Source organism: Marmota flaviventris, chromosome 4, assembly GCF_047511675.1.
Source record: "Marmota flaviventris isolate mMarFla1 chromosome 4, mMarFla1.hap1, whole genome shotgun sequence".
NCBI classification, from domain to species: domain Eukaryota; kingdom Metazoa; phylum Chordata; class Mammalia; order Rodentia; family Sciuridae; genus Marmota; species Marmota flaviventris.
The window spans coordinates 868,665-881,645 of NC_092501.1; the positions used below are offsets into that span (position 1 = coordinate 868,665).

Consider the following 12,981-nt stretch of genomic DNA (forward strand, 5'->3'; position numbering starts at 1 on the left):
AGGGGACTTGCCACCCAGGGAGTGTGGGGAACATTGCTCATGCCGCGTGGGGGCGGCTGGATGCCCTTGGGGGAGGTCCCAGCCATGCAATCCTGGGACAGGGCTGGAGGCTGAGGAAGCCAGACTTCCGGTGAAGTTCCAGGTGAGGGGCCCTCCCACAGGCCTCCTGTAGGCATCTGCATTGTTTCCAGACTTCTTGTGGGACCAGGCCCCTCTGTCCCTGCAGCCCATCCTCTCTGGAACATTCAGACTCAAACCCCACTCTGTCCCTTCCCTACAACCCTCAGGCCCTTGGTTCTGTCGACTCTGAAGCTTCTGTCTGTGCTGGTGGCTTCCTGGGACCCTGGCCATCAAGAGCAGGTGGACCTCATGCCTGGCCTGTCATCTGCTCCCTGGTTTGCTTAAATGGGGATGAGGCCACTGTGGAGGCCCTGTTGCAGCCAGGTGTGGTCAGCACCCCCCCGTCTGCTCCCTCAGTAGGTTAGGAACGTTAGGTTTCAGCTGACCTGGAACCTGGGCTGATGATCTGGGAAACCAGCTCAGAGTGTTTAAACGGCCAGTGTTTCTAGGGGGATGCAAAGGCCCCAGTGGGTGCTGGTGGCTGGCAAAGGGAGGAGGAAGGCCCCTAACTCACAGCCCTCAGCCCCAGGATCCTGGGTGTCCTGGGCACCCAAAGCCCTTCCTGCTCCCGAAGGGCCAGCACTGGCTGGCAGAGTGCGCACCTGTTCCCCGCGCTGCAGGGGTATCTCTTACCCAGTCCGTGGAGCGAGGGCCTTTTGCCGAAGGTTGAACAGCTGCCTGACGAGCCCTCAGGCTGAGACCCCGGTTCCTGGGAAGTGCTGATAATCAGAACAACTGGTCAAGACCCCTGCCCTCTGGGATGGTCTTGGGCCGATGCAGCTGGCCCCCAGCGGGGAGCCTCACCTGCACACGCTGGGGGAGGGTGGGACCTCTCACCTCTAGCCTGCACCTCCTGGGGCGTTGGCCCCACAAAGCTTGCTGGACAGGACTCAGGGACAGGTCAGAACACCTTCTAGAACCACGAGCTAGGGTGGGCCTGCCCCCCAGGTAGCAGAGTTCCCAGGCAAGCACCCCGTGGCCAGTGGCCATGTGTGCAGTCACCCTGGGGGGCGGGGCCTGGAAGGTGGTCTTGGCCTGCACACCCACCTTTCGGAGGGTGAGGCTGGCTGGTTGACCACCTTGAAGAGATTCTTCAGCAGCCGCTCATCCCAGTAGAGGTCACAGAACTTCTCAGATATGGCTCCACAGAAGGTGGCGAAGGTGAGGTCTTTCAAGGCGTGAATGTATTCCCCTGGTTGTGTGGACAACAGGGTACCTTGGGCATTTCTTGTTCTCTTGCTCCAGTCACCTGGAGGAGGTGGTCTCGAGGTGCAGAGGGCTGGGTGTAGGTGGGGGGACACAGGGTGGGCTCCCCAGACCTGCCTCCCACCCGAGGCTGCCAGGTGCTGTCCCTGGCCCCTGGTGGCCCTTGGTAGGGCTGATGACTGGGGCTCCAGACTGCCCTTCAAGCCTCCCCCTGGGGCAGTGTCTGCCTCCTCTGCCTGGTCCTGGGGCTGCTCTTGGCCTGTGGCCCCTACCCATGATCAGAGCCTCCAGCCCGTTGTCCAGGTAGCCATCAAAGGCAAACTCCTCGCGGATAAGGCGCATAGCTTCCTGCAGTGAGGGGCAGGCCGTCCTCTTGGAGGGGGATGAGGCATCCACACTGGACGGAGAGATCTTGCGGTCTGCTGTCCGGGGCCTCTCGGGGTGTCTGTCTGGGCCCCTGGGGCTGTCTGGACTCAGTGCAGCCAGGGCGGGGCTCTGAGCCGACGGCTGGGGACCCTCTGGCTCTGTGGCCTTGCTCCTGGGTGGCTTGCATGGATGACATGGGCTGTGGTTGGCTGAGGAGGGCCCTGGGGGCTGAATGACTCCAGCCAGGGCCTGCCCATCAGGCCCTTGGTTGGGGGGCAGTGCCAGCGCCTTCTGGGGCAGGGCAGGGCCCGGAGACCCAGGCACTGCTGATGGGGCCTCCTCTGGCTGGTTGGTTGGGTCAGGGCCTGACTGGCAGGAGCTCTCCTGGTCCCCAACAGGCTCTGGGGCTGCTCCCTGTGGCCCTGGACCAGACTCTGAGTGGCAAGGTGTTTCCAGGCTGGTGGCCCCCGAGAAATTCTGGGCTCCCTGCTTCCCCTTGCCCTCTGTGTCCAGCTGGATGCTCCTCTCCTCAGCCTGGTTGGCTGGCCCTGAGGACACAGCAAGCTGGTCCCTGTGGGGAGAGGAAGAGTGCTCAGGAGGGCCACCCACGTGCTGTGTACCACCAGCCAGGGTGGGCATGCTCACCTGGCCACACCTGAGTCTTGCATGAGGACGATGGGTTTAAAGTGCGTGGCTTCAGAGCTGAAGGCCTCAGGCAGCTCTCTGGCTCCTTCGCTGGAGGGCGGGTGAGGCACAGGCCCTGGCACAGCCACCAGCCTGGTGTCACTGCTGATTGGCAGAAAGCCTGGGGCCATGGGTGGTTGAGGTAGCCGGTGGGGAGAAGGGTGGTTAGGGGGCTGGCAGATGCTCTAGAGTGACTCTGCACCTAGGGGCCCCCAGCTCACTGTGCCCCAAGACTGGGTACTGTGCCCTTTGTATGCCTCCCCAGAGCCACCTCTGTCAGGCTTGGCCAGAGGGCCTGGAAGGTGGAGTGTCCACGCCTGGGGAGGACTGAGGCCAGGCGACAGACTGGAGGGCTGGCCGCAGCCAGGGGTGGAGGAGCTGCTGGGAGGGAGCTGGTAGCACCGAGCTGGGCCGGGTGAGGACTGGGCTGGGAGCGTGCAGGGGGGGGTGGGCTGGCCCAGTTCTGGGCAGCAGAGGGAGTCTGCAGTGGAGAGTGGGCAGGAAGGCCTGGTAGGCTGCCCTCTGTGCTCGCCGTCCCGGTCTGGGAGCCAGGTACCCCCCGGGGCGGGACTTCCAGGGGGCTGGACTCCCGGGAGCTGGCAGACCCACCTGGGCTGGGCTGAGGAGCAGGTGCTGCTCGGGGCTTCAGTTCAACCACAGAGAAGGCGTCTTGGAGGCTGATGGTCTCTTCCTCCTGGTGGACCTGCGCAGAGGGCCATAGAAAACTCATCAGGGATCACTGGGGGTGCAGTGTGGACACCTGCCCATGCTTCCAGTTCCAGGAACTTTCTGAGGGATGGAGAAGCCCAGCACGGAGGGCCTCTGCCCCTGAGACTCAGAGCAGGGGCCCGCACGGAGGCCTCCCTTGTGCTCCCATCGGTGAGACTGGAAGCATTATGGGATGGGAGACGCTGGCCAAGCCAAACTCGCTGCCTACTGGGGAGTCCAGTGCCCCTGGGGTGCCCGCTGCGAGGTCACCTGAGCATGGAGTGCTGTCTCACCTTGCAGGTGGACATCCGCAGGTGGGCGAGGATCTTGCTGCTGTCCATGCCTCGCTGGAGGAGGTAGCTGCCACACACCTGAGGGCAGGGAGAAGGCTGGGCCGGCCAGTGGGTGGCTCGGGCCTCAGCCCTACCACACCAGCCGTGTGCCCTGATGCTGCAGCGGGGTGGGCGAGAGCCAGGAAGACCTCAGTGAGACTCCACCTCTGGGGTCTGCCCTCCCCGTGTGCAGCTGTGAACAGAAACCGAACAGGAGCTCCATGTCTCCCTGCTGACACTCGGGGCAGGTGCCAGGGGCTGCCCTGGCTCTGCTACCTCTGTGGGCCGGAGACGAGAGGCACCAGACTAGGAGAGGGTCTCACTACAGAGCCTTGTGGGTCTGGCCAGGACCAGTCCCTGCACATACAGGACAACCGCAGCTGGTAGCCTGCATAGCAGGAGGGACAGTAGGTGGAGGTCCAGGGCTGTGGGCAGCCCCACTCTGACTGCCCACATGGATTTGGCCAAGGAATGAGACTCACTCCCTTCCCTGCCCGGTGGCCTGAAGGCCCCGGGACTGTGAGCAGGGCACGACCCCTGTGGTTACCTTAATGGCCTCAGCCACAGATGGCCGCTCAGGGGCGTGGCGCCTTGCCATGTCCAGTAGGAGGGTCTTGAGTCTGCGTGGCAAGGCCAGCTTCTGCTCACGGGGCATGCTGAACTTGGCTGCGGTCCATAGAACGGCGGCCACGCAGTACACAGAAGCCTGCAGGGCGGAAAGAAGAGGACCGTGGCAGCTGGGCCATTGGGCCCCACCAGGCCTGGCAGACCTGGTGTCCTAAGGGGCACTAAGGCATAGTCCTTTGGAGCCAGGACCAGCCTGGAGCCTGGGGGTCCACCCTAGCCAGCCCCTAGGGGAGCCCCGGGGCATGGCCTGGGGGCTGCATGGCTAACACCCCCTTTCGGGTCTGGGCTTTGAACATGGGAGTGTGAAGAGCTCCACTGGGACGCCCCCTCCGTCTTCACAGGTAGCTGGTGGGCAGTGCGAGGAGGCAGCTGCCCACATGGTACTCTGGACACCTGCCCAGCTGTGCAGGCCTGCAGTTAGCAGCAGGCCCTTCGACAGGTGCCTGCTCCCTGTGCACAGGAGCCGCTTGGTCTGATGAGGGGCCCGCAGCCCACACCTGAGATGCTTTCCCGAGAGCTCAGGGTGGTGCCTTGTTCTCATCTAGGGGAAAACGTTTAGTCTTTGGCTACCGAGTACTATGACACTAGCCGCGGATTGCTTATTGCATTTATTTATTTATTTTCTTGGTAGATGCTTTTTATCAACTTGAAGATGTTTCTTCCATTTCTATGTTTTCTAGAGTTTTTTCTTCTTTTTTGTAAGCTTATGAATGGGCGTTAGACCCTGTCTGATGCTTTTTCTGCATCAATCATCACGATTGTGGGTTTTTGTTCTGTAGTGTTAATAAGCTTGTCTGCACTGATTTTCAAGTATTGAAGCAGTCTTGGATCCTTGGAATAGAACCCCTCTGCCGAGGCGTATGACTGCTGTTTATATTGCTGCATTACATTTGCATGTGCCTTCATTCTCGTGAGAGATACTGATTTTTTTTGGGGGGGGTACTCTTGTCTAATTTGGGATCGGGGTGATAGTAACTCCATAAAATGAATTGGGAAACATTTTTCTCTTCTGCTTTCTTGAAAAAAATTGTGTAGAACTGGTGTTAATTATTCTTTAAACACTTGGCATCATTTTCTAGTGAAACCATCTGGCCTAGAGATATGTTCTGGTGAATTTTAAAATTATAAACTCGATGTCCTCGATACTTAATGGGCTGTTCGGGTGACCTGCTTCATCCTGGGTGGTGGTGGTTTGCTGTTGCAGAACTGGGCATTCTGTCTGCGCCTCCGGAGTGGGTGAGGCTGTGGGTGGCCCTCCCAGGCTGAGCTTTCCACGTCTGCAGGCCTTCGGGATGCCCCTCTGTCCTCTCTGGTGCTGGTAACTCCTGTCTTCTCTCTTCTCTTCCATCAAATTCCATTTTATCCGTGGTATTTCTTGTCTTTTTGAGTTACTGGAGATTGAATCCAGGCTGCTTTACCATGAGTCACATCCCCCAACCTTTTTTTAAAAAGTTGCCAGGCTGCCCTTGAACTGGCAACGCTCCTGCCTCAGTCCCCTGGTGGCTGGGGTGACTGGGGTGGCCACATGTGTTCTTCTTAGCATTTCCTGCCTTCCTCCTCCTCCTTCCATTTTCCTTTCTGCTTAAAGATTTCCATTAGCCATTCTTGCAGAGTGGATCTGCTGGCCACGAGTCCTCAGCTGCCGTTCACCGGAGGCTATCTTGCCCTGTCCTCCCTTTCTGAAGAGCCTGTGCTGGCCACGGGGCCCTCTGCACTCAGGCCTGGAGCCTGTGGGCATGTGGCAGGTGCCCTCGAGTTGGCTGCCCTGCACAGCAGGTGTGGTTCCTTCTCTTTTCTCTTTTGGTCTGCAGCATGCAGGGGTTGATTGTGCTGTGGATGCCTTGGAATCTATTCTGTTTGGGTTTCATTAGCTTCTTGAATCTGTAGGTCTATGCATTCCGCCATAGTTGGCAAGTTTCCATCCATGATTTCTTTGAGTACCTTTTCTGCCCCACCTGCTATTCTCCTCCAGGATTTTGATGACATGGTGCTACGTCTTTTGTCGTGTTCCCACAAAATCCTCAGGCTCTGTGCAGGTCTCAATCTCTCTCCTCTTTCTTATTCACACTGTGTCACGTCTGTGGTTCTGTCTTGGGTTGCACCAGTCCTTTCCCGTGTCCTTTCCGTCCCAAGCCCATCTGCTGATCCATCTCGAGTGCGCGTGCTGCTGGGACCAAGTGCAGGCCTCAAGCATGCTGGCAGGTGCTCTACCACTGAGCCAGCCCGCCAGCCCACGCAGTCGGTTTTTTTTTTTTTTTTTACTTAGTTCTAAAAACGTGCACTTTGTTTTCTCTTTCATTGTGGTAACTTCCTGTTTCTGTTTTGTCCTTTTTTCCAGCCTGTTGGTATCTGCTCACTGAAGCCCTGTTAGGATGGCTGCTCCCACGTCCCTTAGTTACCCCTGGCGTCTGTCACCCGGCCCACACCATCTCATTCCAGTGGGGACCTCCGGCGCTTTCTTTGGGGGGATCTCCACTGGAAACCTGTGTTCCTGTGGGGACCCCGATCTTGTTGGAGCCTGACCTCTGGCCTTGCCTGGCTGTGGTCCCCGCTGACTGTGAGGGTGACGGCCTGCTCCTGTCTCTGCTGGCCAGTGTGGTGGCACGCGCTCTGTGGTGTGGGCTGCAGAGGGGGCTCATGTCTAGACCGCCCGCTGCTTCCTCTGGCGGGGGACCAGCTCCGTCTGCCCACTGGGCTTGCCCAGCTCGGCCTCTTTGGCTCCAAGTCTCCACATGAGGCCCTGCCTTGCCCCTTAGGGAGCTCCTCAGGGGAGCCCTCGAGCTGCCTGTCCTCTCCCTGCAGACTCGGGTGTGAGGAGTGTCCAGCTCCGGGAGCCTCTGGAGCGCCCTCCACCTCCCCGAGTGGAGGACCCGGTGCTGACTGCTGTACTTACTGTACTTCAAGTGTTGAGTACTCCTGACGTTGCCCTCGGCCCTCCAGAGCCAGGGGCAGCCCGGCACACACACTCGCCTTGCCCAGGACCCCACCCTGGCTCTGCCTGTGCCCTGGAGGAGGCCTGTGCTGGGCACTGCCCAGCTGCCTGCCAGGCAAGCCAAGGCACCCAAGGGGGCACCGGACAGGAGAGGGGTGTGGGCTCTGTCGAGGTGCGGACGGTGGCCTGAGGAGCTGGGCATTACCTTCTCTGTCACCAGCCTTTCCTCTGCCACCTCGGGAGCCAGGAAGAGCGAGTTGTAAGAGCCTAGGAGAGAACACAGCTTAGGGTGTGCCCACGAGGGTTCGGCCCCAGGGGCCCCCGGCCCGTGTGCCTACCATTGTCAGGGGGTGGCCCAAAGAGCACAGCCCCGTCCTCGGCCACCAACACGTTGTCCAGGCACAGGCAGGCTGCAACAGAATGCGGGTCAGGAGAGGCCTCCTGTGGGCCTGGTCACCCAGGGCACGCCAGGAGTCTACCTGAGCCTCTTCCTGCCACAGAGGTCCTGGGCCACCTCTTCCACCCCCAGGCAGAAGGGCCTCAGGCAGACACTGCTGTAGTGCCCTCATCAAGCTGGGGATGAAAAGGGCAGGACCAAGAGGACTGGGCTGTGGTCCACGCTGTGCACTGACCGGGGAGGCTGACCTGGGAGGCTGGATCTCGAGGCCCCAGACACACCGAGCAAGTGGTCTGCCCCAGGGCTGCACCCAGCCCTTCTCTTCTTACTCTACACAGACAGGGTCTGGCTAAGCTGCCCAGGCTGGCCTGGAACTTGGGGTCCTCCTGCCTCTGCCTCCCGAGTCACTGGGATGACAAGAGAGGCCACCGTGCCCAACCCTCCATCTCTTCTAGACACCCTTCTTGTCACGGCCTCAAGAGCTTGGAGAACACAGATGACCACCCATCTGTCCTATGGTCCAGCAGCGTCCAGCTTGGGAGGCCACATGCAGTGCAAAACACTGCCCCACCCTAGCTCACCTGTGGACAGTGCCCCCTTCCCTAGCTCACAGCATGGACACTGCTCCCAGTCCTGGTCACAGCATGGACACTGTCCTCTGTCCTTGCTAACAGTATGGATACTGCTGCCCCCAGCTCACAGAGTGGACACTTCTACTGCCCCGTTCTGGTCACTGTTTGGACATTATTCCCCCAGCTCAGAGCGTGGACACTGCTCCGCATCCTGGTCACAGTGTGGACACTCCCGCCCCAGCCTTTCTTCAGCTGCCCCGGGCCCCAGGTCACCTGGGTGCTGGCTGTGGGTCTGCAGGGCTCGGAGGCAGGCGAGGCACAGGGCCCAAAGCTCATACTCCCGGAAGGGCCGGCCCAGCTGGCACAGGAGGTCTTGCAGGGACAGGCTCTGTGGGGGGAGAGTTGTCCTGTGAGGCCGCCTTGGGGAAGCACTTCCACGAGACGACAGGTGAGAGCCGCCTCCACTCCACGCACAGCGCCCGCGAGAGAGCTGGAGTGGCGAGGGCACGGCCGGGCCATCCCGATGCTGCTTCTGGGCACACCTGGACACTGGGTGGGGCAGGGTGCAGTGTGCACGTCCATGTGACAGTCCCTGCACTGTCCATGGGGGGGGTGAGGACGTGGCTCCCTGGGGGCAGGAAGGCACGGTGACATGTGGACCTGGAGGATGGACCCCGTGCCTCCTGCAGACACTGGCTGGGGCCCTTCTCAGAGCCCAGATGGACTGGCGGGCAGGTGGCTGGTGGGGGTGATGAGGGGTGGGGGCTGGGCGCGGGGCGGGTGGCAGGTGGCTGTGCAGTGGTCTGGGCTATCGGCTGGCCCAGGCAGGTCTTAAGGTCCGTGTGTTTCACACAGGAACTCCTGGATTCCCGTGCTTCCTCCACGTGTGAGCTGGGGCCAGCACTGCCAGCCTGGGTGTCGGAAGTTTGGGGACCCTGTGCACAGCCCCCGGTACCCCTGAAGGCTGAGCCACATGTGGCCTCAGTGCCTCAGCTCCTCCTTGCTCATGGCCGTGTGGGCCTCTCTTGACCCATGGCCTGCCTGCTGGGGCTGGAACTGGGGTGGGCATGACTGACAGGCCGCCCCCCACACCGGGGGCCAGGGGGCCTGACCCCAGCTCTGTCTGATGGCTCAGCAGGAGCTGCACTCGCTGGTCAGTGCTACCCTGTGCCCGGCCGGAGACCTTGGCGCAGCCACTCCGCATGCTGCCCTCTGACGGGCCACTCTGCCACCGGCCGTGACGCGCAGTCTGGAAGGTGGGCATGACGAGGCCCTGTATGTGGGGTGTCCCGCCCCGGGAGGTGCTGGGGCCACGTGTGCCGCGGTGGGAGCTGGCTGAGCATGGGTTGCGCCAGGCCCAAGCAGGCAGGCTCAGTGCCATGGCTGTGTGCTTCCCTGGGGTGTCCTTCCCCGCCATGGGAACAGGAAGGACAATGTGACCAGTTGCCCACCCCTCCTCCCTTGGGCCACAGAGCCTGGTGGAAAGGGGCTGTTGCTGTCACCTTGTCCTCGAGCCTGGGTGCTGCCCAGTGGACGGGCCTGTTTGTGCCACTGGCTCAGTGTCCTTGCCCTGAGGGGCACCAGGCCTGGGGACATGGACCTCAGGAGGCTGAGCAGCCAGCGGGAGCTCTGTGCTGTGCTGTGGGTCTGAGGCCCCACAGCGGCAGGCATTTTGTCCCCACTGCCAGGTGTGAGAGGGTGGGATGGAGTCCGGCCCTGTGTTTGGCAGAGGGCTGGGGAGGTGCAGAGTCACTGTCATGGGGGAGCCCACAAACCCTGTGGCTTCAGAGGGGAAGAGAGACCAGAGACACACACTCCCTGCCTCTCCACGTGATGCCCCGTGAGCAAGAAGCCTCCATCAGATGCGGCCCTCAGCCTGAGCCTCCAGAGCAGTGAGCTAAATAATTAGCCCCTTTTCTTCTTCTTCTTCCTTTTTTGTACTGGGGATTGAATACAGGGCCCCCAGCATGCTAGGCAGGCTTTGGGCTACATCCCCAGTGCCCCTCCCTCATCCCTGCTTTATTTCAATCTTATTTTGAGACAGGGTCTTTCTTAGTTTCTCAGGTCAGCCTTGAATTTGTGATCCTCCTGTTTCAGCCTCCTGAGTTGCTGGAATTACAGGTGTATGCCAAGTTAAACCTTTTTTTTTTTTTTAAATCAAGTGGCCGGTTTCAGGTATTTTGTTATAGTAACAAGAAACTGACAAATATGAAAAATTAATGATATACTTGCTAGTTCCAACTAGCTCAGGTGTCCCTGACTGAATAGAAGGGCTAAAAACGTAAGCTATTCTGATGGTCTAGGGCAATGCTGAAAACTACACAAATCTCCCAAATGGTTGGTTCCAAGCAGAACCCTCTGTCCCTCACAAGGAGGGTTCCATGCCAGGGGACCTGTCTTGTCTGACGACCCTGTCCTGCTTGGGGGAACCCCTCTGGCTGGGGTACACTGTCCTGTCTGAAGCCCCAGCCTTGCAGGCCCCATCTTGGTGTGATGCAGAATCCCGGAATTGACCAGAATGCTGATCAGGCTCAGCTACTGCCAGCACCTTCCGGTGCCAGGATGGACGGTGAGCAGTCTCAGCCCAGTTTTGGTTTCTAACCTTTAAAGCCATCATGAGAGCAGGACAGGGAAGGCCCTGGGATGAGAACTGGGGAAACAGCCCCCAAGCCCCAGCGGCCAGCCTCAGTCTGTTGCAAAAATCCAGCCCCAGGATGTGCTGATCGGTGGGTACATTGGTCTGGCGGGGCTGGAGGCTGCTTCCTGGCCACTCAGAGATGAACACCCACCTCCAAAGACCCTGGGAGGGGCTCTGGCTTGAGGCGGCACCTGGGGTGATAGTGCCCGCAGCCCCCACCCCAGCACATTCCAGCGTCCTTCAAAAACAGGCAGCTCCAGGTCCCAGCCTTCCCCACCCACCCACCTCGCCCACCCACCTGCTCTGTGGCTGCCTTTTCCGGCTGCCCGGCTTCTCCGGGAATCCCCTGGACGTCCCCTGGAGTCTGGGCTTCCCGGCCTGCATCTCCGGGTTCTGTGGGACAGGGTCGGGGGCTGTCCTCCGCAGGTTCCTGGCCAGGGAGTGGGGTCTCTTGTTGTCCTGAGGCCCTCAGCCCCCGGTCCGCGCTGAGGCCTGCACCCGGTGCGCCTTCCAGCTGGAGCCTGGGCTGCTGCTCTGACCACAGTCTGCTTTGGGGCTGTGCCTTGAAGCTAGGGAGGCCATTTTTCCCTTCCAGAAAGACCCTGGGGTCCGGGGGGAAGAGTTCAGAGACGCTCAGATGGTTCCTGGGGCTGCTCAGTGAGAAGCAGAGGGCGCTGGCCTCGGGGCCCTTCGGCAGCAGCCTTGGGAATGTCTGCACTTTCCTCAGGCGCCGCCTGAGGAAATCTGTGTCCAGCTCGTGGAGGGGACATTTGCTGTCCAGGACGAGGCTGGCCAGTCCTTCCCGGCCAGGGTTCTCTCCGTTCTTCATGGGGGCTGATAGCCGTGGCCTGGTGGGTGGGGGTCTGGGGCCCCGGATGGCCTCCTGCTCTGGGTCTTCACGTGCGGTGGGCTGGGGCAGGCTCTCTGGCGTGGGCAGGGCCTCTGGGCCAGCGCTGGAGTCCCCGGGAGGCCTCCTGGGGCCCGAGCTTCTCGAGGCAGGCCTTCCCTTCCAAGTGTTCTCCCCGACGTCTGGCAGGAGGGGGTTACCACGGAGCGGTGGTGACTGCTGGGTGGTCACCATGGCGACCGAGCCCCCAGCACAGGTCTCACAGGTGGGGGACTCCCGTCCTGCGCTCCAGACCCCACCCCTCCCTCAGGGCAGAGCCCAGAGACCTCCTGGGGTCACCCCAGGGCCTCCCTTGCCCTGCCAAGCAGAGCTTCCCTGGCTGGCCCGAGCCTGTCCAAGCCTCCCGTCCCCAGCTGCTCCTGGTTCCATGACGAGTGCACAGGTCACGCTGACCAGGACAGGACATCATCCCGGGGCAGTCCTCCATGCACCTGGCCCTATGGGACTCTGCGGCCTACCTCAGTAGCACCCCTCCCAGGGCGGTTCTGCACCTCAGAACCAACCCTCCCTGCTGTGGGAGCAATGCAGGTGGCCACTCTCAGCAGGGAGGACCCCCAGCCACCGGGCCCTGCACACCCCTTTCTCAAGTCCCTGAGGCTCCCCAGACTCCACCAGAGTCCCACACGTGCAAAGAAGCCCCAGACACAGCAGCAGGTGTCTGCAGACCCCTGTGGTGTGGGCGTGGGGCGTGTGGGACCCAGGGCTTTCCTTCTGCAGGGCAGTTTGGGGCAGGCAGAGGTTGACAGTACCAGCTTCGGTGGCTTCTGAGTGTGAGCCCAGTGCTCAGCTCTCCCTGCACGTCTTGCTCAGGTCACTGGATGAGTGTGCACATGCCAGTGTGGCATCCGTGGCACATGATGCAGACATGCAGAGGCATTTGCAAGCTTGTGTAGAGTGTGAATAGACTTGTGGATCTGCATGTGAGCGTAGCTGTGTTTGTGGGGTGCACACAGCTCTCCTTGAGCACACATGCATGTGACTATGTGATGTGGTGGGTGTTTGTAGGGGTGTTGGTATGAGCAAGTGTGAGTGTGCCTGTATCTTAATGTGTGTGCACATTCAATGTACATTGCATGCCTACAAGTGCATGTGTGTGCATGTGTGCAGGCAGGTACGTGTGTGGATGCATGTGCTTACCCTGGAACGCGCCAAAGGACTCAATGGAGAGCACCCTCCTCCCGACGGCTGAGAGGCTCCGGCACAGGCGGCAGGAGGACCCGGGTTGCAGCTTCTCCTCGCACAGTGCTATGATGCTCTGTGGACATGCGCGTGCCGCTCAGTGAGGCTGGTCTCTCAGCAGAGAGGCTGCCCTCCTGAGACAAAGCTCCAAGGTGGCCTGTCCCCGGCTGCCCACTTGCCCACCACATGCACCTTTTGTGTGAAAAGGCAAGGTGTCCTGGGTGGCAGAGAACGGGATTCTGTTTTCCCACGCCGACTGTAAGGCAAACCCTTCACTGCAAACATGCACACTAAGAGTCGTGCCCTTCTGTTA

At 60.6% G+C, this 12,981-nt stretch overlaps 1 protein-coding gene across 1 annotated transcript in view; it reads right to left on the reverse strand.

The window, feature by feature from the left end:
* Kndc1 (kinase non-catalytic C-lobe domain containing 1) overlaps positions 1–12,981 on the reverse strand; it is a 46,865-nt gene that overhangs the window by 19,560 nt on the left and 14,324 nt on the right. Inside the window, exons 5-16 of the mRNA XM_027924941.2 lie at positions 12,627–12,744; positions 10,881–11,611; positions 8,218–8,332; positions 7,314–7,385; positions 7,181–7,242; positions 3,964–4,122; positions 3,378–3,455; positions 2,986–3,079; positions 2,338–2,497; positions 1,599–2,263; positions 1,168–1,312; positions 754–839 (exon numbers count right to left, since the gene is read on the reverse strand). Of these exons, the coding sequence (XP_027780742.2) occupies positions 754–839; positions 1,168–1,312; positions 1,599–2,263; positions 2,338–2,497; positions 2,986–3,079; positions 3,378–3,455; positions 3,964–4,122; positions 7,181–7,242; positions 7,314–7,385; positions 8,218–8,332; positions 10,881–11,611; positions 12,627–12,744 (2,485 nt within the window). The remainder of the gene's footprint in view (positions 1–753; positions 840–1,167; positions 1,313–1,598; positions 2,264–2,337; positions 2,498–2,985; positions 3,080–3,377; positions 3,456–3,963; positions 4,123–7,180; positions 7,243–7,313; positions 7,386–8,217; positions 8,333–10,880; positions 11,612–12,626; positions 12,745–12,981) is intronic.